Source organism: Mugil cephalus, chromosome 11, assembly GCF_022458985.1.
Source record: "Mugil cephalus isolate CIBA_MC_2020 chromosome 11, CIBA_Mcephalus_1.1, whole genome shotgun sequence".
NCBI lineage: Eukaryota > Metazoa > Chordata > Actinopteri > Mugiliformes > Mugilidae > Mugil > Mugil cephalus.
Window position 1 is genome coordinate 2,105,585 of NC_061780.1, and position 24,929 is coordinate 2,130,513.

General features: G+C 42.0%; 1 protein-coding gene across 1 annotated transcript; it reads left to right on the forward strand.

The window, feature by feature from the left end:
• Window positions 1-1,935: 1,935 nt before the first annotated feature.
• prdm1a (PR domain containing 1a, with ZNF domain) lies at window positions 1,936-15,935 on the forward strand. Its single transcript, XM_047599931.1, has 7 exons — window positions 1,936-2,150; window positions 5,030-5,371; window positions 6,973-7,092; window positions 8,304-8,556; window positions 12,079-13,160; window positions 13,381-13,509; window positions 13,594-15,935. Exons 1-7 carry the CDS (start codon window positions 2,124-2,126, stop codon window positions 14,197-14,199), a joined length of 2,559 nt encoding a protein of 852 aa, XP_047455887.1. The 5' UTR covers window positions 1,936-2,123; the 3' UTR covers window positions 14,200-15,935.
• The last annotated feature ends 8,994 nt before the right edge of the window (window positions 15,936-24,929 follow it).

Here is a 24,929-nt window from a genome sequence, read left to right on the forward strand (position 1 = left end):
TTATAATTGTTTTTCTTGTAAATGTTATTTAATTAATTCATTGCCTTTGTCTTTCATTCTCATTTCACATTCTATATTACTATATATTACTATATTTCCTTGAATTTGACTTGAATCACTTATTGACGCATTTTACACTTTGACCCGTGTGAATCTCACATTATCTGGTAGGAAAAAAGGGGAACTGTGACTATTTTTTCCTTTTTCGTTCTGAAAAGAGGAGAGACTTCAAGAGAGAAAAGTGATGGAAAAAGTAGAGTGAGTGGTCAGTGTGGAAAATCATTTTTGTAAATACATTGTGGAAATCAAAGGGAAGGAGGAGAGAAGGGGGAGCGATGGGAGGCGAATGAGTAGGAGGTAAATTGAGGGAGTCGGGGGGACAATTAGATGGGAATTTCCAGTGTTAGTGAGAGAGTGAGCTTTTCGTTATAACAGGGTGAGTGAGAGCCGTTGAGTATTTTTATGCGTGCTTCTGGAGTGATAGCTGAGAAAGACATGTTGGAGAGTAGAAGAAAAGAAAATGTATGGAGATTCAGCATGATGGTCTCAGGATGGAATAAGCTCTGATGTACTCTATGTTAAAAATATGGCAAAAAATGTTATGAGGTCAGATTTAGTAGCAGTGTTTTGGAATTCATGACACAAGTCTGTGCTGAATGGCTCCACATAAATGTAGCCAAATAAAGTTGTCAGGCAGATTTTTATCAGCTCGGTGAGAATGATTACATCCAGCTATCACCAAGTCTGTACGGTCATCAAATGCATGCAGAATATGAACCAGTAGGAAAATATATAATATCTTGTTTTGAAAAACCTGCAGAATTCTTATTAGAATGAATAATAGATTTTGGATCTCTGGAGAAGTCCTGTGCTGTTTCAAGAAGACTTCTGATCCTTTTTATTAAAGCAGACCACCAACCATATCTCAATAACCTATGGCAACCAAGATCACTCTGAATCTGCTGCAGAATTGTGCAGAGTTCTTGTCCGGTGACTGGGCTGATGGGGGAAATAAGGACGGGATTGTCTCTCAAACTAAAGACAATGATTAAGGCTTCAGCTGCAAAAAAAAGTTTCCATCGATGATGCAGCCTGAAAGAGAACTGAGCCATCTCGGAATAGAAATGGAGCTGATTGTACTCACTGTCTCTTTTTGTTCCATTTCTATATTTTATGTTGTGATGATCAGCCAAATTGAAATGCACACTGGAAACTGATAGAGAGAATAAAAGATGGGGAGAAAGAGAGAGAGATAGTTGTGTTGAAGAGAGAGTCTAGAGAAAGAGTGACAGACCAAAACAATAAGAGAAAGAAAGAGGGAGAGAGAGCACTTTTATGTTCATTTGAGAAAGCAATGAGAGCAGACCAGTCCTGCCCCCTACAGGCTCTGTGTGCATGCATGTGTTTGTGTGTGTCTGAGTGTGTTTGTGTGTGTTTAGTGTGTTTGTGTGTGTGTTGGGGGGGAAGCATTGAGTCACTATCACAGGATGTTCCCCTCTTCCCCAGGAAAACACACACACACACACACACACACACACACACACACACACACACTTGGACAGCCGCGCACGCACGCACGCACACATGTTGTTGTGGTTTATGCTTTTGAAGTTATTAACAGATCACACACACTCTCTCGCACACAAACTGTCCTCATCACTGAAAGAAATCTTTAGTTTGACGCAGAAAAGAAGTTTTCAGTGTTTTGTGTCTGTGTGGCTCATGGCCTCAGGTGAAAGCGCCTGCTGCTGCTTCCTCGCAAAGAAAAGAAAGAAAAGTGTGTGTTTGTGTGCGTGTGTGCGCGGGTGTGTGAGGGAGCCAGTGAGGGGGTGGAACCAGGAGGAGGAGTAAGGATTTCGGGGCGTGGCTTTGAGAAAGAGGGAGCGAGACTAAGTAAGAGAGATGCTCGTCCTGTCTTCAGTTGAAAACAGGACACCAAGTGGATCACACACACACACTCTCTCTCACACACACACACTTAAGCGCAGACGCACACTCACACAGAGAGTCACGCCAGTGTGGAGTATCGGAGCAGGAAGGACAGAGGGGGAGAACTGCACCTGTCCCGCACACACACTTTATCCTCACACACATATACGGAGAGGATCTGACCGGTCGTCCCTATGTGTGGATGGGACCAAAGTTACACGGTAAGAGCAGCAGCGACTAACACGCTACGACTTTTAAAAATGTTCACAGAGATTCTTTTTTGTTATTGTTTTGTTTAGATTGTTTAAATTTAGATCAGGAAAGGAAAGTTTAAAACCAGACAAAAACGGCAAGTTAAAATCAAACAGTTTTTCAAATGTTATAATTAAATAAGCATTTTTACCTTTTTTCTGCTGCTTACTACTGCATTTGAAAGAAGCTTTTGGAGTTGTTCTGATTTTTATTAAAATGTTGAGAGTTTTTTCCCCCACCAGTTTGGATTGGTTTAACATCAACGCTTGATTTTCTGGCTGAGTTTCTGTTTTTCTTTTTTTTCTTTTTTTTGCATAGTTTAATAAATGTATTTTGTTACCTAATAAGATAAATTATTCTTTCTAAATAATATCTTCATATCACTAAGACTTTACATGATTTCTTTCTTTCTTTCTTTCTTTTTTCATGAGAAGAGTGAGATTTGTTATTGGTGCTTTACGTAGCGCCTAAACAGCTCAGAGGTGTTTCACTTTGACTTCTTAAATTGCACTTTAATTTGAAATCCTGTCTGCGTGCAGACTCAGCTTTTATATTTTCAGTTGGGCTAAATGCGCAAGAGGTGAATTGTTTCTTGGTTCTTGGTTTCACTATTAGTTTTCAATGTTGCAGCTGTTATGCAAAGAGGATTCTGGGTTCTGCCGAGAGTTGAAATATTGAGAAGCATATTCATACCTGATCACTATTTAATGTGCTTCATTTAGAAGGCAAATGGAGCAGAAACTGTTGTTCTGTGGGCCTGTTTCTGTGGGGAAAGGTGCAGTCGCTCACTGGGAAAATTTTTGTTTTCATACTGGAAACTCTAGAGTTTTACAATTCAAATAAGTGGATTAGTGGTTTTGTGGGTTTTGAACGTAATTGTGAAGGATTTGCTTTGTTCCAGTCTGATGAGTTTTATGTTTCACGTCAAGTTGTAGATTGTTTTATGAAACATAGATGAACATTTTGTTAATGATTCAGGTTTTCTCTGGCATTACTAGCATAGGGAGGTTTTGTGATTTGAAGAGTTCAAGGAACTATTTACGGTTAATAAGACGAAATATGACTGAAAGGTTGGTTTCTGAAATGGATTTTAATGTGAAAATATTTTAAAATCATTCCTCAAAGAGAAGAGTTTGGAGGAAAAAGTCATTAGCTGTGACTGGAGCCAGTTGGATGTGAAATAATTTTCTTTCTTGCGGCTTTAGAAGAATTTGCAGAGCTTAGTGTGGTCACTGAAGATCTGTTGCTTTCCGCTTGTCTGCGTGGGACAAGCAGTATGTTTGTCCCAGTGTGGATATCTGCCTGTGTGTGTGTGGGATTGTCTTGGGTGGGATCGTGTTTGAAGTTTTGTTTGCGCTGCAGTGGCCCCCCAAATGGAAAAGTTTTGACGCTCCCTTCCTCATCACTCCCCCCGTCCATTACCAACACACACAAGCACACACACGCTGGAAATTGGGATGATTTGCCGGTTCCGCTGCAGTGCCACTCTGCTTCCAATTTTAGCTTCATTCAGACACAGACAGCATTTCCTTCCTCTGTCTTCAACCCCAGGGACAGACGGGTAGGAGGGGGGATAAAGAGGCCGAGAAAACGCAGGAGATATTAGGTTCATATAGTCTAAGTAAATTCAACAGCTTTTTCTTTTTTAGGATAGGGACAAAAAACAACAACTCGTCTGAGTTGTCCGTCTAAAAATTTGTCAGGAACAAAGTGTAGGATAAAAACACTGTCTTTAGTTTGCTTCAAGGAGGAACAAAAGACACTGATAAGAAGGATCGGAAGAGAGGTCAGAAATGAGTCCAAAAGCTGCTGATACAGAGATTAAATCACACTTCGTGTGTCTTTTTTTTCAAGTTTACAAAACTTTTAATAAAAAGGGGATTTAGTGGAAAAATATCTGAAATCTGAATCTTAGTTAATTGTTTCAGAGATGTTCAGCTTTAATGATTGGTTCCCATTCTCTATTTTGTAAGTGATAATTTTCACCAAGTAAAAACGTATGACTTTTTTTTTGCAACATTGTAAGACACGTGTTAAGTTCCTCTATTGGTTTCTCTTCATTCTTATGTTTGATAACAGCCGCAGATCATACTTTGTGGTTTTTACATATCCGTATAAAAAAAGAGAACAATCATTGAAAAATGAATTAGTTCAATTCATGTTTAAGTTTAGGAACAGAAACTGATAATTAGAGTGACAAAAGGAGTGTCGTTTTGACCCAAAGGAAATCCCACAAGCGAAAGATATTTACTGGAAAAACTGCTACAAAGCCGGATTTGTCATATGATCATGAACTGACTTTACGTGAATGAATGAATGAATGTGTTATCCTCTAATTGTTTCCCAAATTAGTTAACATTTACTTTAAATGACAAGACGAACAGTTTCCTGTATATTACATAGTGTACATGTGTATTTGCGTGTGTGTGTATGTGTGACACTAGCTTTAGTCAGACCCCCCTTCCGTACTGAGTCACCTCAGATCATAATCACAGCTCTTCCTTTCCTCTTTTCGTCTTTCTTCATTTTATCTCTCAGTTTTTATCTTCTTTAAATCTAACCTTTTTCCTTACCTCTTTTTCCTTTTTGTCTTCCCATATTTTGTAATTCGTATAAGGAATCCTTTTCCTACCAGTCTGCCTTTCTTTACTTCTGCCTTCTCTCATCAATTTTCCTTTCTTTAATTTTTCACCGTTGTTCCTTCTTTTTGCGCCAACTTTTTTCTTGCGCTCTTTCCTTCGATTAAATCGTTTTGCCTAAATAAGGACTTTTCCTAGAATTGGATAAAGGAGCTCAAATGAAAGACTTATTCCTCCTTTCTCTTTCCTTATCCATCCACCTCAACCAGGCGACCTCTCATAGCTCGGCCATGTTGACCAGTGAGGGGGCGCACGCCATGGAGCAGGACAACACACACCACAGCGCCAAGATTGCTTCCACCGCCACCAGCACAGGCTCAGACGGAGCCGAGACGGCGTCAGACACTGATGTCGACATGGAAATGGACATGGAGGAGGCAGACATGACACAATGGACAGAGACGGAGTTCGAGGAGAAGTGCACGTACATTGTAAAAGACACGGCGTGGGAGGCGGGGCCAGACTGTGACGCCATGATGACATCAGCAACCAGAGCAGAGGCCTCACTGCCCAGAAACCTGGCCTTCAAACACCTGGCAGGCAGCAAAGAGGTCAGACATCGCACACGCACACTTCACATACTATAGACCTAGGCAGACAAACTTTCTCTTCAGTCACAATTTTTCACACACACCCAGGCAGAGAAAGCCATCTGTACGTACACACAATCATGAGTCAGATGCGGGTCATGTAATGAAGAGGGGGACGTGTCTCGTTGTAAAACACGTACACACACATAGAGGAATGTGTATATGTGTAGGTGTGTGAAACCCTGGAAGCAATACTTAAACAGAACCACTGTTAAAATTGGCATCTCATTAAGTAGCAGCCATCCATGAAAATTTCATTCATCATCAGAGTGGATAGGAGTGTTGTGTCATATTCCATATGTCTCCTTTAGTCATTCTATCACCTGCAATATCCAGGGCAGCAGGCAGGGGGCACAGTTTATCATCTCAGCAGACAGCGTATGAGCATACTCACTTTTCTGCTGCCAGATTGATTTGCAGACTCATATGCTTCATATATTTAGTTAGCAATTGGATGGTGATCAACAACATCATGCATCAGTTGTGCAGTCTTTATTATTGGGGATGGGGGATTATTTGGGGATATGTTGAATTTGATGTTTCCACGTTCTAAGAATTCCTCGTGTCCGTGTCATAGATCATGTCTATGTCAGTTAGGAAAGTAATGGTGCGTCTGTTCTTGGTTTTAGAGTATTTTGGAATGGGAAAAAAGTGCATGACTGCAGGTCACAAGGCCGCAACTGACACTTTGTGAGTCTTCCAGAAAAAAGGCGTGATCACATAGATTTTCTCATCAGGAGCTTATCAACAGGAAACTGAGGAAAAATCCAAAGAAAGAGGAAACAGAAAAAAATACCGTCTCGTGTTTACAAGGTGATATGTTATCAGCTAATATTTATATGGCCTGAGGACTGCAGTTTGCTGTGATCAAGGAGGACAAAAATTCACCTCAGAGAAAAAGAGAGTGCATTGTAAAAGGTTGTTAATAAGTAAAGAAAACTATCTGATTACTCATGAACACAGAAACAAAAAAAATACTCTCATGTCTCGTCCTAAGGAATAAAAAGGGGGATTTCCCATGTCACCAGGGAACTGGGGAGTTTGGGAAAGACTTCTGTTTGCGTGGGCTGAGCATGAAGAAAATGTGTGTGATTCTCTACCATCCGTGGCTGAGGCCTAACGTCTAGTCACCACGTAATCCCTCGCGTTTCTCTTCTTCCTCTTCTTGTTGTCAGCCCCTGTTTTTTTATTGAATCAGAGGAGGAAGAAACAAAGGGCTTTTTTTCTCTTTCTTTTGAGCTAAATGTTTCTCCCTTAAGCGTCTGAAGTGGCGGCGGTTTTAGTTTGATGTGGCGACTAGTGGAGGTGTGACAAAAGAAAGAGAGAAAGAGATTTGAAAGAGGAGATTTTACTGTTTTTTTTATGCAGCTGATCGCACGCGCAGCTAGATGTCACACGCTCCAAATAGAATGAAGTGTGACACGCGTTCATTAATCATCGTGTCTACAGGTTGATAATGGAGTTAAGACTGAATATTGTCTTAAGACATACATCAATATGTTATTTTAGTTTCAACCTCAACCTACTTTCTAACCTGTCTGTGCGTGCGTGTCTTTGTGAAGGTGGTCGGCGTGTGCAGCAGAGAGTACATCCCAAAAGGAACTCGCTTCGGGCCCCTGGTGGGCGAGATCTACACAGCCGACAGCGTCCCCAAAGACGCCAATCGCAAGTACTTCTGGAGGGTGAGTGTGCACACTTAGAACTCACACACAACACGCGCACACTTCCTCAGAAGCCGGAGGGACCCCTTCCTGTGACGTCACACACATCTAAAGTCAGTCAGTGGAACAGGAAACTGGTCTTGCTGTTTGTGGGTGTGTGCGAACGAGGAACAGAGATGGGGACGTGATGTCACCTTCACCCAAATGCCATGTCATACTGGTTCCTGTAAGTTCGCACACACTGTTTGATAAAACACGCTCCATCACTACCGGTAACTGACAGTAAGACTATACATGCTATACACACAAACCACCTCCCAGACCACTGCCTGCAGTATGTGTGTGTGTCAGTGTGACTTGCATGAAAAGAAAGAGTCACCATGCTCCAACCACCACCTCTAACCGCAAGCAGCTACTAAATCAGAAAGGTGTTCCATTCATGCTCATATCTCACTTTCTCACACACAAAGTGAGCCAACGAAATGAGAGAGAGAGAGAGAGAGAGAGAGAGAGAAGGGGGGAGGGGGGAGAGGTAGAGGTAGAAAATGAGTTGGTCCTTCCTTTCTCTTTTCAATATAAAAGAGGATCCCCTCATTGATAGACTCTCTGTTCGTCTGGTTGAAGGTGATGACGGCAAAGAAATGGTAAGGAATGAACAGATGTAGGGATGCAGAGAGAGACAGGAAAGGAAATGAATTATAAGGTCTAGATGTAGAACAACCTCAAATACTACAAGGAGCTAGTTCATTCTCTTGCTTTCATTTGTTAGTTATTAATGCTGACTTTTTTACAGTAGCCACTTAGTGAAACTCATTTCTTTAGTTATTCAGTTCCTTAGTAGCTAAGGCGCTTGCATTTCAAATCAGCCAATTCACGTCGTGTTGTTTTTAGTCTATTAAGAGCTTTACTTATTTACACATAGATTCAATTGGATTTGTTCATTTGTCGCCACTTACTTATTTATCTACTGATGTAACCTTCAGTTAGTATTAAAAAAATTACTGACCCATTCATTTAGTAATGTTTTACAGTTGTTGGTAAGTTATTTGTAGTGTGCAAAAGGTCAGAAGTAAAAGTAAAATGTTATTGGTTTATCTCTCCCATCTGTCCTTGGGGGGAAAGAAAGAAGAATAGACTGTGAATATGTCCTGCTCTTTTGGATGTTTAAAATTGGCAATAAAATGTGAGCCACTAAGTTTGACTAAAGAAAAAAAAACTTTCTGTCATTGCAGATCTATGTGGATGAGGATTTTCACCACTTTGTTGACGGCCTGGATGAGACTCGCTCCAACTGGATGCGGTACGTGAACCCAGCCCACTCAGCAGCGGAGCAAAACCTGGCAGCATGTCAGAACGGAATGGAGATTTATTTCTACACGGTGAAGCCCGTCCCGGCTGGTGCTGAGCTGCTTGTCTGGTACTGCCACGACTTTGCCCGACGCCTGCACTACCCACCGTCCGGGGAGCTGATGATGCAGAAACTTAGTAAGTTCATGAGATTGTTTTTTTTTTTTTTTTAAATATTGACTTGATTTCATCGGATTAAAATGAACAGATTTTTTCTTGCAAATGAGTAGTCATAAACAATCCACATTCAGGAAATAAAATGAGTCAGTTTGCATCAGGTGTCAGTTTCTTGCAGACGGTTATTGTACTGGATGTATTTTATTAAACGGAGGATCAGCTTACACACACACACACACACACACACACACACACACACACACACACACAACGTAAAATCAATAGGCAGTGTAGGTGTGTGTGTCTTGAGTATGTCCTGTCGCCACTCTTAAAGCCTAACAGTGTTTTTGAGCATAGCTGTGTCTCCTTCCTCTTGGAACGATAGTCTGTCATTATCTCTCACACACACACACACACACACACACACACACACACACACACACACACACACACACACATACAGACACACACACACACAGAAAAGTACAAGACCAACAACCTTTCATCTCTGTCAGTGCCATCGTTGTACTTCTGTGTGTGTTTGCCAGTGACAGTGTAATTACACAGACAGGGGGATATGGCCCCTAATGCCACAGTCTTACACACTTAAAGACCCGCTTTTAACATTTTAACATAAAAGCTCACACACATATGCACAACCTTGCTCAGCCTCAGCTGGTATGTGTCTTTGCTTGACTGCATTTCTGACCCTTTTCTATGAGAAAAATAACTACAAGTGTCTCTGTAGTCATCTAAAATATGCACGAACCAATTCTTCTAAAGGCTGTTTTGTTACCATACATTTATTTATTTCATACTGACAGTATTGTTCACCAAAAAAAAAAAAAAAAAAAAAAACTGAACCTAAAGCTCTACTGTAAAGATTCATCCTGCATACACATTCATGACAGAGCAGACTAGCTGCACCTATCCACTTTAGATGAGCTGATCAAAGAGTGAGCAAGCTAAGAGGAAAACAAAGAGAGAGAGTGGGAGCTGAGTAGTTTCCAGGTGTGACTGCAGGCTAATAGCAGTGTTAAGGTGGCAGAGGAACCAGCACACCCAGCCAAAGTGACTCCACTGCCCAGGGAAAAAAATGCGCATAACCTGGGGGACAGAGGCAGGAGGTACCCTGGATCTCTCTGCCTGCCTCCCTCCCCTCCCTGTTTCAGTTGGTATATTGTATATGTGTTGCCTTTAATTAGCTTCCTCTGTCATTTAAGCCCTAAAGGCTTCTGTTGACCTACCAGTGACTTGAATACTAATCATTTTTACCTGCAACAGAAACATTTACCTGGATCTGGTTGCATTTTTGTCTTTCAAAGTTTCCACTCTTTAAAATTTGATTCAGCTGGATGAGCTTCTTCAAATGAGTAGGACATTTGACTGTTGGTGTAGCCCACAACCTCCATACAGAGTAAGAAATAATGTCTCTGGCTTAGTAAAAGCAAGAGAACCACACTCTTTTTGACTCAGTGATGTTAAACTGAAACCCTTTTAAAAGGGCAAAAGGTAAAAGAAGAGGAAGCTACTGTGATGAATCCTCGTAGTCATGCCACAAACTCAATGAAATGCGGTCCGTATATTTGTTCAATCAGTCATGTGCAAATTTCAGCATTATGTAGCAAAATCACGCAAATAAAGTAACACAAAAACGTGAGAAGGAGCTCTGTGTTTTCGTTGGCAAGTTATCTGGTTAGCTACAAATGACCACAGCTTCATTGTGTTAGATCAATGAGACAATATTTTTTTACGACACCACTCGCTAGACTCTGAGCAATTTTAGGACTTTATTATACTTAGGGTCCTAAAGGGGGCGCCAGAGTTGGGCTTCAAATTAAGTTATATTCCTGAGGCATGCCGCTGATGTCGTATTTTTCTATCTGCTTTTACCTCTTTCCAGCACAGTCATAGCTAAACCAGACATGTGTGTGTATGTGTGAGCAAAATGACTGAGCGCACACCGTTGTCTCACTCCCTCACTTTCTCCTGTCCCCTCTTCTCTCACTCGTTTTTTGTCATCGCCATTTAGCATTCTTGAAGTGTTAGCACTTGAGAACACCTGTCATCCATGTGTGCGTCGGGTTCAAAGACGCTCTGGCCCTGCCGACAAAAAACAGTCTCTCTTGCTACACACACACGGACAAGAGCACAGTCATAAGCATGACACGGCAACACCCAGCCTTTTCATCTTAAGCACATGTGAGGTCACAAATATGATTGTGTGTCTGGATGTGTGTGTGTGTGTCGGCCAATCGCCCTAATATATTGGCCACTTGAAAAGACCAGAAAGAGGATGGAGGAGGGAGTGGGCGAGGTAGAGCTGCACCTCCTACCCCCTCTGTTGACTACTTGAACTTCCTGGCAGAAGGGCCGTGTTGACAGATTGATATCTCCAAGATGGCGGCCCTGTTTGTTTTCTAGAAGAGGGATGGAGGAGGAGGAGGAGGAAGAGGAGGAGGGAGGCAAACTGATAACCTCACTGTTTACACACTGCTGCTATACTACCTACGAAAGGGTCACTTGCTGTGTATGTGTGTGTCTATGTGTGAAGTGGTGAACCAGGGGGAGTCAAGCAAATTTCACCAATGCTGGCACTCAGGATTAAGTTTGACAACCTCCATCTCTCTCGCACACACACTCCCCTCTGGGCGACCTCATGGTAAAAGTTGACTAGGCAGTAAATGAGCTTATAGATAATAGACGGCGGCATTTTAAGGGCCCCATCTGTGGCAATTTAACTGCCGAGATGTGCTGCTAACCAACATCCCAGGGCTTTTAGAGCGTGTGTGAGTGAGCTCTCCTCCTAATCCACTCTTTCATCATGCAGAGAAGACAGTAGGTGTGAGTGACTGAGGAGGAAGCTCTTTAATTTGACCTTCGACCCGGGAACAATATGGAATGTCCAAGAAACCCAGGAGAGTAGGAGACTGATCAAAAGTGGGTGATGTTCCAAAGTGGAAGAGTCAACAAATCAGACAGAGGACTTTGTCTGCAGGCGCCGCTTTGTGTGTACCTTGTCACACGGTGTGGGTGTGTTTGAGGAGGGCAGGTGGAGGCCGAGCTTCTTGTGAGAATATCTTTAGCAGGAAACCTTCCATCAGACCTGTCTGTCTGTCTGCCACCATTTTGATTTTATCTTGATTTTATAGGCGCACACACACACACACACACACACACACACACACACACACACACACACACACAAATGCCTGAAGGCAGCTGTCACGCCTCACTTCCTGTCCTTTACCCTCACCCAAGCTCCTCACACTCGTTCATCAAATATGTCACCCTAATTGGCCCGCTGAGTTACTTATGGTGTTCCTTTACCCTGTTACACACAGTCTCACAGTTTCTCTCTGGATTCACGTTCAGTTTTAAAGGAATTTCAGTGTTTATGTTGTTCAGTAAAAGTCATAACAACAACTTAAATGCTAAAGTCTTCAGTGACTTATTAATAGGCCTGTATGAGAACCAAGAGGACCCTATTTTGAGTTGCTGAACTCCCCATGACCTATTCTCTCTCTCTTTTTCTGTCTTCAGAGCAGTCCCTTTTGGAAGTCAAGCAGCAGCAGGTGAGCAGTGAAGACCGGGTGGCCGAAGCATCCAGTCTGTCCCCTGTCGCAGTGACACCCACCCCAGCCAAGAGGGAACACAGTGTTCTTTCCATTCTCCAAGGCACCAATAGCACAAAGAGGGAGCCCAGCCGGCCACTTCCCACCCGCCCACGCTATGCCAACAGTCCTGAGCGCCCCGTGTACCCCCGTGCCCTCTATCCAACTCTCAGGCCCCACCCACCCACCCACATTGCTGAAGACTTCCTTAGCCAAAAACCTGGCCAGCTTGGTTACTCCTCAACTCATTCTTCTGGCACCCAGTCTTCAGCCACACCTAGCCCATCAGCGAGGAGCAGCCCAGAAAGCACCCCTCAGGGGAGCCCCTCTGGTCCAGCACCATCTTCTGCTTCTTTTTACCATACTGGACTGGGTCCTTACCCTGGTTACTCCCCACCAACTGCCTCCATCTCCTCACCATACTACCCTCCAGGGGTCCCCTACTCACGTTACCTGCTGCCCCATCACTATCCTCTACCTGCTGGTGGTGTCCCTTCCGTAGGGGGGATCATTCCTAGGATGTACCCACTGTTTAGCAGCCTTCTGCCCCCTCATGTGCCCCTCCTACCCTCTGACACAGCTTCAAGGCGCTTTCTGATGCCTGACCCTGTACACCCCTCACCCATCTCTGGCCACAGAGACTTCCTCCTTCCAGGCCCAACAAGTGCCTTCTCAGTAGCTACTTCCCTGAGAGACAAAGCAGGGCCTCACAACCCTTACCCTGGGCACCCACACCCACACGGACCAGCTCGCGCACCATCCAGTGGCTCGCCAACGGCAGGGACAGCGCCTCCCAGTGAGCAGATGCCCACCAAGCCTACCTCAGCCCTGCTGGGCAACACCAGTGAACATCACTCTGATGAAGAGGCAATCAATCTGTCCAAGGTGAAGCGTGGCACAGGCTCGGCAGGATACAAAGCACTGCCATACCCTCTGAAGAAGCAGAATGGCAAAATCAAATATGAGTGCAATGTGTGCAGCAAGACTTTCGGACAGCTGTCTAATCTGAAGGTGAGGCTTGAGACATCTCTGATTTGTACAGTGTTGGGCTTTAAACATCATGTCTGCTTGTCTGCTTTACTGCCCTATTATCATGCCTTTGTAAATGGGGATTGCAGTGTAACGTTCAGGCTGTAGGGCAGGATTATGGCATGCAGAGGACTAAAGACTGTCAACAGATGTTCTCACATCCATATTTGAATAAACCTAATCAGATCTTTTCATTTCTCAGGTTCACCTTCGTGTCCACAGTGGAGAGAGGCCCTTTAAATGTCAAACCTGTAACAAAGGCTTCACTCAGCTGGCTCACCTGCAGAAACACTATCTAGTCCACACTGGGGAGAAGCCTCATGAATGTCAGGTGAGAAACACTGTTGATGAACTTCTTACATAGATCAAACTTGCAACCTTAAGCATCTAACGTTAATTGCGCCTCCTCTTTCAGGTTTGCCACAAGCGATTCAGCAGCACCAGCAACCTGAAAACTCACCTGCGCCTCCACTCAGGGGAGAAGCCCTATCATTGCAAACTCTGCCCAGCTAAATTCACACAGTTTGTCCACCTGAAGCTGCACAAGCGCCTGCACTCCCGTGAGCGTCCACATAAATGCCCACACTGTCATCGTCACTACATCCACCTGTGTAGCCTGCGACTTCACCTGAAGGGCTATTGTCTGGCAGCAAACACCAGCTCTGGCAGTCCATCTGTCTCCAGTCACGCTGTACTGGAGGAGGTACAGCGAGCCAATGAGGAGATCGAGCGCTTTGACGTCAGTGAGCATGCCGAACGACTGGAGCAGCTGCAGGGAGGAGGTGAGATGGAGGTCATGTTGGAGAAGCAGGTCTTGGGAATGCTGTGGCAGGACACTGACCTTAAGTCGTCCCAATTCCATTCCCACCACAAGAGCAGCACCACTGAGCTTCTGTCTGCAGGTTACAGTGCATACGAGTCCCCGAATGAAACGTCAGTCATCAAGATGCGCCACAGCAGCCCCATCCCACCAATTCCTCCCAAAATTACAGTCAAGCAGGAGTCAGAGGACCATGTGTAAATGTCCAAGAGACATAGACTGCGTGGTGAACTGTGTTGCCAGGAGCAACAAATGTAAATAAATAATCCTCTACCTGGTTGTCATCAGAAGTGACAGCATGACAATACCAGGTTTTCAACCTATCAGGGACTCACGTACTCAGGGCTACAAGAGACACTGTCCCATGACTACTTAATGTTTTCAGCATTGATTATACTTAGAGACAATCATCTATCCAGGATTTACCTTATGTAATTGATATAATGCTATTCTCATTATTGTTGTTGTATTTTTTTGTTTCTATTTTCATGTGTCATGTTTTTGATCAGTTAGTTGTTGTATAATCTAATTTATTATACTTTTTATTTGTTTTCTTCAAAAGCAATAAGTGGAAGGGATGATTACACTGATGGAGTGAAATCAATGTAAAGGCCCATTTTTTTGTTGATGTTATATAGTTTTTCTCTGTAGATAGTCACTCTCTCTATGCCTATATCAGTCCTTTGACCCCTGACCTATAGACCCAGGGCTGTCCACTCTTCAGGGTTTTACCTATTTAAATTTAGGAAACAAAATAGCAGGTTGAAAGGGTTAAAAATCTTGCCAAAGTACGGCATATAAATTTGTTAATTTAGAAAGAGGAGATTTATTTCAACCCTGCTTGAAAGCTTCCCTAATGCATGTCTGAGTCCTTTTCTGATGCCTACTTAATTTAAATGAAACAAAAACGGGCATTTTTTTGTATATTTTTCACAACGGTTACCTCAGTGTGCTAAGTGTGTATGTGATGACATGAGTGTGTGTCTGTATGTGTGAGTTTAAAGGGAAAGCTGAAAGTGGGAGTTTCTATTTATTTGCTTTTTTTTTTTTTTTTTTTTTGCTACTTGAAGAAGAAGAAACCAAACTGAACTGGAGTGCAGCTCTTCATGTGGTCCAAAGGAGTGGCACAGCCTGCTCAACATGTAGCACATAATGGACTTGGGAGGCCCTGAGCCACTCCCCCCAACTTGTCCCTCCTCTTGTTTTACTTTTTTTTTTTTATTACACTGTTAATAACCCAACAGGGATGTGAACATCCTCAGATGTAGGGATTCACACTTGTCGCTAGAAACCAAAGTTCATATGGCTTCAATTTTAAATGCACACCAAAAGAAAAGGAAAATCAAAACAAGGGAAGAAGGACTTGAGAAATCAAAATGCTGAAGAAGGGAAGATGTACTTTGTGTATATGATGAAGTGTTTGCTCTGTCGCTGTGGTCTCTCATTTTGTACATGTTTTTGGTTTTGTTGTTGTTGTTAATATTTTGGTTGAGACAAATGGCCGCTTCTTCAACCCCACCCGTCCACCCTTTTGTTAATGAACTGGCACACACAAAAGCACCTCGGCCTTCTTTTATGCACTGCCCCCACCCTCTTCCTCCTACTTTATATTTTCAGTGCCGATGCTTGCAACATTTACACTGTGTACAATATCTCTGAAACTGGTCATAATAGCATTAAGAGCCAACTTAATGTTACTACAGCAGCTGTAATTTTCTATAACAGTTGCACACCATCTGAACTGTGTAGCTCTCACTCTCTCCTCTGTTTCATTACCTTTCTCTCTAGCTAATGTTTGACCAAAGCGTCTCTTTCTCTGTTCAGAGCTTTAACTTCAGAGGAGAATCTCTGTTTACATTCTGGTTTACATAGTTATTTATGTGCGAAAATGTCAAAAAGTGTAAATTATGGTATAAATGTTCACTGCTCTAATCTAATCTAATGGCTCTCTGTTATTCTTTTTACTCATACTATGAAAATTGAACTACACAAACACTATTTAGATCACCGCACCATTAGCGTGTTACAGATACAGTGTAGAGCAGGGATATTTATTTCAAGGTCTATTTGGCTGGCATGTCTGCCGCCAACATTTTACGTGATGATTAGAATTTTTATTGGACAGACCACTTTTAAGATTAGTTAGAGCTAGGCAATGATGCCACACAACTGTACCCTCCACTGATACTTAGCAGATGAGTAACTTTAAACATCCAACATCACTGGAAAGAAATACATACATAGGCTGACTAATCTGCTACCTCTAATGTCACAACTCTTTTTATGGCAAATTCCAGAGATGACATTTTGCAATAAACAAATAAAGCAACCAAATGAAAAACAAATGAAAAAAAAAAAGAAAAAAACAACAACAAAAAAATAAAAACTTATTCTGACATCTTGGAGAGGGCTTGACCTGAATCAACGCAGGGGCATTCTGGACCGCAATTCAAATATGTCTATAGCAGGGACAGAAATAGCTGCTGCATTCACATGCTCCTCATTTCCCGATGGTCTCATTTCCCGTGATGGGAAGATGTTTTTGGTGTTCATGTGCTTTTAAGTGGGAATGTGGAATGTGTTTCCAAAGTTGATAGCTCTTTCCATTATTTACGTGACGGCACATAGTAAAGGAAATGGACGTGTTTTAATCATAAAACATCTTATCTTCATGCAAAGATGCACGATATTAGGATATTAGATATTATTAGCAGGATATTAGGGACATGTGAGTGTTGCACATGCAGATTGCTGTTTCGGTAACATCCAGTGGCGTTCCTTGGTTCTTGAGGGCTCCATGCAAAGATGATGCTGTGGCATCCCACCCTGTTTATGAGAAGACAGAATTTAGGGAACACTGCAGGGGAGTATTGTTGAACAAGAGTGTGGATGCCCAGAGGGCAGCCACACTCTTGTTCAACAATACTATAATATGTTTAAAGAGATTAATGGCAGTAGTTAAAAAATATGTCTGGTGGACCCTTTCCTAATTTATTTCCACTTCTGCTTATGTCTGTAGTATATACAGTAAAACGTCAACACCTTGGAAAGTGGGGAAACATTTTTGGATTTATTCCAGGTGAACTAATGACAACTCAGTTAAAAATTAAATTTAGATATGCCTGCAAATCTTTCTCTTTTATTTGAATTAAAAAAAAAAAAAAATAAAATAAAAAATCTACACAAGGATTTAACACTTGTTCTAAAGGCTCTGTGGGTGTGTATACAGTGTGTGTGACACACACAGTCCTGTTGCACCTGTTAAACTGGAACAATTTCACCTCCACTATTTGTATGAGCATGGTGACCTTACATCATACATTTCTTCAAAGCTGCACTCATCTTCAACAATGAAAGTCTTGCTTTCATCCCAGACAGTTCAAACCTACAAACCTTGAGAGGAGCAGAGAGACGATTCAAACAGCAGATGAATCATCTCAGGCCAAAATACTGTTTGTAATGAAATATTTTCTTAACATTCATTGCATAAACTCACAAGGCATTTGCTGCAGTAAACCAGACTCTTCAGTGGAAAGTCGTGAATATTTATGTCCGTTTCCGCGCAATGCCGAGCTTTAAAAATGAAGCAGGAAATGGGAACACTGCTCCCACTGCCCTATGGGCTGCAGTAACTGTGGCCTGTCTTTTATCCTACCATGCAGGAGACAGGCAAACAACATGACTCATTTTAGAGCTTGAGGTCTGCAGTCTTAATGTGGCCTTTTAGCTGATACACCAACCTGGACAGATACCCAATCACAAGTGTTTGCCTCTTAGATCATATACATACAAAGATCTGCGCTGCTATGAAAAACAGAAATACCCTTAAAGTTCTAAAAGAAATATGACTTATTTTTTTTCTTTTCTTCAAAATACGAGCACACGAAATTGTTACTATACAGTAGAGATGGGATTTATGGCTCTTTAAAGGGAAACAGAACATGTGGATCTATTCCTTTCAAAGAGCTGTTCAAAAGACTGGTTCATTTCGATATGTATTTATTTTTAAGATGCTAGCCTGGGAGTAAGTGATTATCAGATTTGGATCCATTCAAATTTTGATATCCCATCAATATATATTCTCTTGGTGGAATTTCTCAGCCTATATCTAAAATATAGATTCTAGACAGACAGATCTTAATTCAGCACAAGAAAAAAATCAGTAAACACCTTTGCGCTGACAAAGAATCGACACCAACACCGTGTCATAGCAAAGCAAAGGGGCTTCTGTGTGAAACCCAACAAAAGAAAACAAAAAGAAAAAAAGACAGCAAAAGTTTGTTTGTGAATGTCACAACTCCATTATAGAGTTTAAAGTCAAACTTCATTTTACTTTTTTAATATGAAAAAAAAAAAAAAAGTGGTAATCAGTGCTAAATTCAGCAAAGTAGGCAAACCAGTTTTAAGGTTTAATAGTAGATAATGACAACACGTCTGCCACCTACATCAGAAACGCCCCCTCAGAGGATTAAGGATTGAAATATTTTTGTTCAAACACAACTGTGCGCGTTACCTTTAACAAGAAGGTCAAAGAATTCCAAATTTTGTCAAATTACGGTTGAACATAATTCAACAATTAACTTTTGTGGCTTAAAAATGTCCTTGATAATTTTTAATTACAAACTCACATTCAGTGTTCAAAGTCAAGCCAGTGTTCAAACTTCCTTGTTCTGACACTAATGTCTACCGCAGCCAGATGTCAGACGAACTGACATTTGGCAGCAACAGACGTGATGAAACAAATTCCACCTCCATGTTATTAAGGATTCCACAGAGTAAAAAAAGTCACTGTATGAGAAAGCAGCAGCATCCATTACCTCATCACTCAACTAAAAACACTCGGTGCGCCCCCACCCTTTGACTCAGCATCTTTCACTTTTGCGCACTGCATCGCTCTTTCCTGTTTGTTCGATCTTATTATTACTATCAGGGAAACTTCTCTAGTCACCCGTTGACACAGCGAGTTCCACTACCTCAGCATCATGACACCGGGGTTTCACAGCACTTTTCTGACCGGGGGAGAACATCACCTTCCAACTCCGGAGGAGGGGGGATATCCCACAGGCTAGTACGTAGCGAAACGACAGGCATGCCTTCCACTTGTCTGAGATGAGGTGAGGTTTGTTTATCTGCTATCCAATTTCCCCAGAGGGTTTGATAAGGTTTCAAATGTTATCTCATCTCACACAGCCCTCCCTTTCCCACGAACAGCTTCTTACCCACGATTTTGAAGAAAAGGGACGCCCACTATTTAGAGTTAAAAGAAACTGAAGGGCAGCTAGTTGACTACGAGAAGAGGTACCCTTTCTACCTAAGCTGCTTTTTGCATTAGCTTAACTTGTATTTTAGCTGGGACTCACTAACTACACTTCTGACCATACTAACTACACTTATGGAGACATCACAGCAATAATCTCTCATTTCTGTGGGAAGTCTGACCTGATTAGACACATTGAGCCATTCTCCCTTTCTGTGGAGCATGTGAACACCTAAGGACACATTTGTACACTTCTCCCGTCTATATAATAATTTGGTTTCCAGGACCCATTGGTCGGAGTTCATTGAAATGAATCAGTACAAAGTGAGATGTTGGTAACTGGTGGAAAATGGGTCTGAGACATTGATCAAAGAAGTCATTCCATTGCCATTCATAAACAAGGTCAAACTAAAAAAATGCAACAAATAAGCAGCATCATTAATGTGTAAATGTATTTAATGAGACAATTTAACCGTTAAATGTGTTTAAATTACATTTCTTGTTTACATAGGGATGTTTGGATATTTGTTTGACAAGGATTAAATTCCCAAAGGAATTTCTGTTGTCAGGCATTAATTGTGCTGCATAGTACTGTATAAAATCATCTTTAAATTAAAATTTAAGAAGTTGCCCATTTTTAACTGGCCTTTTAAGTTGTATTATAAAGGAACAAAACTTTTTTTCTGCAATTTATTGGTCCCATATTATAGCATTGTTTAACAAGTTAATTGTCCGTGTCCTCTGAACATTTCATGTGTCAACTCAAAATATCACAGTTTCTAACTTCTCTGTATTATTGTCGTTGTCATACACTTATCCGGGTCCGGGAGCAGAAGCTTAAGCAGGGAGGTCCACACGGCCCTTTCCCCAGCCACTCTTTCGGAGGAACTCCCAGGCGCTCCCAGGCCAGACAGGAGATGTAATCCCTCCATCATGTCCTGGGCCACCCCCCAAGTCCAACATGGCCAGAACACCTGTAACTGGAGGTGTCCATGAGGCATCCTTATCATATGCCCGAACCACCACAACTGACTCGTCTAGACGTGGAGTAGCAGTGGTTCTACTCTGAGCTCCTCCTGTGTGACTGAGCGCTGAGGCTGAACCTTGCCACCCTGTAAAGGAAACTCATTTCGGCTGCTTGTATCCGCGATCTTCTTCTTTAGGTCATCGCCCAAGTTCATGACCATAGGTAAGATTGAGAGCTGGGTACCATCACCCTGGTCTTCCACTCCAGAGGCGCTGCCACCGATGTTCATGCAATGCAGTGGAGGCGCGTCAGCCAACACAGCCCTTCAACATCCGGAGCTTTAAGATACGCAGGGCAGATCTCATTCTCTCCTGGAGCTCTGCTGCTGTGAAGTTGTTTCACTATCTCGGAGACTTCTGCCCTGGTGATTGGATAGTCCAACCCAAGGCCCTCTGGTTCTGTTGCCCCTATAGAATACATGCTGGTGGCATTGAGGAGTTCCTCAAGATATTCCTTCCATAGCCCGACAATAGCCCCAGGTGATGCCAGCAGCTCCCCATTCCAAACAAAAACCTGAGTTTTTCACTCGATGTGAAAGGATCAAATCGTTGATATATCTGCCTGTTATATTCTTAGTCACTCGACAGCTTGTCAGGCTGTATGATTGTAGATGCTTCAGCTCAAAAACAAGTTTTGGTCTACTCCCATAAAGACTGATCTCTGAAGGGCAGAGATTTTTGTTCAGTTTTTCAATGAAACAAATCAGATGTGTTGTTACACGATCGTTAATGGAAGTGCATAGGTGAATGGCAACTGTGCGACTGTGTTTGTATACAGCTTGTATAGCGATATCCCACACCTTTTAACGATTATGGCAGTGTTCTGCATCTGAGGAGAAGAGGAGATTTGGTGGCAGATGGGGCATAATGCAGGACAAGGTCTTTTGAAAGAGCAGGGGTTTGAACAGTCCATTCTTCAGGTCATTAACAAACTGCAATGTTATCTGCAATGAACGCGATGACGTATGAGAGAGGAAAAAACAGGCACGCAGCTCTTACAGTGGGAGGTCCGACCCGGAACTTCTGCCGATATGAATGCACACCAAAGGTGAGTCGACCTGGGTCTGAAAATCCCGGGGCGACCTGGGATTTTCGATGTGAAAGTGGTATAACTTTCCTGACGTTACCTTGTTTATATAGGTTGTTTTTACATTATTATCAGTAGGAATTTATACTTCTATTAGTGGATGGTTGGGTGTTTTGGGCTTTATTAATTTAATACACCAGAGACTGTGTTGTTGTTGGTAAAAATAAAAGTTGAACCAGGGACAACTGCTGATGAGAACATTTAACCAATATGATATGCATCCTAACCTCATTGCTATTTGGGGGATTTTGTTTGAGCGCTTACATTTAGCACAAAGAAATGTCTGTTTTGACATGACGTCTTTATGAATGAATAATAATTAGGCCCATCATATATTACATAGTTATTTTTCAATGCAGAAGTGGAATTTAACTGTTCATACAACAACACGTTTTTGGTCATATTTACAAAATGCATTTTAGTTGGTTATATAGCTTTTGTTTTTAGTCATTGGTTAGCAGAGCTGAAGATCATCCATGATGATAAGCAGATTGTCAGACTGGGGCTGACCCTGACTCGATCAGATGGGTCACTCAATATATATTTCTTCCTGTTAGACTGAGAAGGGAGTTTTTCCTTGTCAGCATCATCTTAATGCTTGCTCTGGGGGTCTCATGCTGGGTTTTATAAAGCGTCTTAAAAAAGTTTGTATTGTTATGCACTGTGTATGAATAAAATTTAATTAGAAATGAAGTTTTTCTTTGGGCTTCTCACAAAAGAGCATCATATAATTAGGAAATTACTTCCACATAATCTTGGATGAGAATAAGTCCTAATCCTATTGGTGAACCCCGATCATTCATCTAGCACCACTAGCAGAGAAAAACTTCCCCAAACACTTGGGATGTCCTGATTTCCCTGAACGTCTCTGATCAGGATGCAGCTTCAGAGTTGACAATAAACAGCAACCGCACAGCTGGCATTGTTTCTGCGAAAATACTTCGTGCACACACCCACGCCCACACAGAGTCTCAGTCACACAAACAAATGTGAATGCACTTATTAAGTCACGTATAAACACATGTATTTGGAAACACACATGCTGTTACGGTACAACTACACACAAAAAAGTGTTCAGATATATGTGATCAAACACACACCCACAGTTACACACACAGAATAAAGACAAAAAAACATTTTCATGTCTCCGTTTACTGATTAATCATTTGTATCTTGAGAGAGCTCGTCAGTTTCCCCTGAAATGTTGTGATTAGTTTCTATCATAATGAAACCACCAACCCTTGAACACCCACACACACTCACACAAACTCACACGCACAAACATATTCTTCGTCTCCTCCAAGCTTCGTTCCAGAGTGACGCCACTGAAAACGTTTTCGGAAACCGAGCAGTGTCCCAGCGGCTGTTTTCCTGTAAATGCATTGCAGCACGCGATCATCATGTCTCAGATGCAGCAGAGGAGGGTCACCGGTCAGGACGGCTGACTCAGGCATGTCAACTCTGCATGTGCCGTCACCCAACTTCCGATAAATCCACTTTTTCTTCCCGAAACTTTGTGAAAGAAGCAAGCACTGTCAGCATAACTTAATTTTCAGCAGCTGAATACTTTAATTGGCTAAAAATGGATATATTAACAGATTAAAGAAGTGCAAGTAGTATGTTTTGACATTGATGTTTCATTATAAAACTGAATTCTTTACCTCATACAAAATATTGTTACAAATGAGAGCAGGATGGGACTGTTAGGAGCCGAATGTTTCTCCAAATGAATACCACATTTCCCATAAATCCTGTAACTGCCTGTCACCAATATGAGCTTTGGGTACTCAGTTCATGGTTTCCTCTTTGTGTTTAATCAACAGCTTTAAGATATTGGACCTCATTTGCTCTTTGGTCTCTCAACTCTTTTAAATGTATTGTTACAAGAAAAAACAGCCATATGTTACATTTTTAACCACATTAGCGTCAAGATCCATGTATGCTGGTCCAACACTTTGGACCACACAAAAATATCTATTACAGTTATTGTATGGATATGCTAAAATGTGCAGTTCTCAGCAGATGACTGATGTTGTTTGCCTGCTGTTTCCTCTTGTGTCACCACATGATTGAAATCGGATTTATATCAATGAAATAACTCTGCAACAGCAAGACAAACTGGAACGGACTTAGGTAGAAACATTCATCTCCCCTCTGCGTTTTCAGCTCGGATCATTAGGTCAAACTTTTAATTAGGCGAAGATTTTGACTGTAACAGCATTGCCTGACATTACCACTGGCTGAGTCCCCCCCCACCCACCCACAACCACCCCCACCACCACCCCCCACCACCCACATCCCAGCTCCCATTCACAAAAGTCAGTATGCAGATGGCCCTTCTAATAAATGCTCTCTTGGTCATTTCAAAAATTAGCTCTCCATTAACACAATTTTAAGGCTTATGAAATGCTCAGCCATGCGTCTGCCGTGTGATTATTGATCAACAACAAGTGGTCTGCTGGTCACTGTTTCCAGTAAGGCTACGTTGGCTTCAGTCTGAGATTCCTTTTTTTTTTTTTTTAAATAGTATGACCAGAAAAACACTCCTCAACTATGTCCTGGCTCTATAACCACCAGTAACTCAGCAGAACAACCGGTAACTCAATGCTCCAAATGCAAACCAGCTCCCATGTGTGTGTACACCAGATGTTATTCAACAATAGTGTAAGTGATATTTTAATGCAGAGTGAAAATGAAATGGGAAAAGGTTATCAGGTCTGATCATACCATATCTGTAATTCAGGTATCTCACAGAAGTGTGCCGGAAGTGACTGTGTAATAGTTCATATGGCTCATAAAAACCACACGCTATTAAACTCAGACCCCTGGTATCTTTCAACATATGCGCTGTGCATAACTCAGCCAGCACCCAGACACACACACTAAAATGGACGCCCACGCACATATGAAAACTGAAACAATTTCTGTGCACACACATGCTCCTGCTGCTCGTGTCATCTCATCTCAGTAGATGATGATGTAAAAAAGAAGAGTCTTTTAACTCTGAAGGGAAACTTGGAATCTACATCCAGACTAATATAATACTATATAAGACTCAAGTCATTTAATAAAACACTTCAAGTGCATTTGTGGGGCAACTGGAGCTATCACTATAAAGACAATTATGATTCCAGTCAATAATCGTCAGTGAGAGCAATGTCATCTTCATGTTGAAATTATTTTTATAAAGGAGGTCAGAGACAGATAGAGGGCCAAGACACATGATTCCATGACCATTCCATGAGAAGATCAAGATCAGCAAAACCAACAAGTTTCTAGTAGACTGCCAGTGGAGCAAGACCTTCCCTGTCCTGGTTGTCATCCAGGGAGAAAGGGTAAAGAGGAAGCACTCCCTATCAGAAATGTGTGTGAAATTTTGTTGTAAATGCGTTTGTGAGTTCACATTGACTTTGATCTTTGACCACCAACTTCTAATTGACTCATGCTTGAGTCAAAGGTTTGACTTTGAACAAATAACCTCATGCCATTCTTGAGATATTGTGCCCACGAGAATGGTATCGGACGGATGGACTGCACTGAAACATCATGTCATGGGCTTGT

Excerpts from the sequence above, each read along its gene's own strand:
- prdm1a (XM_047599931.1), top strand. The coding sequence starts at position 2,124 with ATGTGTGGATGGGACCAAAGTTACACG. Across the intron at positions 5,372-6,972 it reads ACCTGGCAGGCAGCAAAGAG|GTGGTCGGCGTGTGCAGCAG; the intron begins GTCAGACATCGC and ends GTCTTTGTGAAG. Across the intron at positions 13,510-13,593 it reads AGAAGCCTCATGAATGTCAG|GTTTGCCACAAGCGATTCAG; the intron begins GTGAGAAACACT and ends CTCCTCTTTCAG.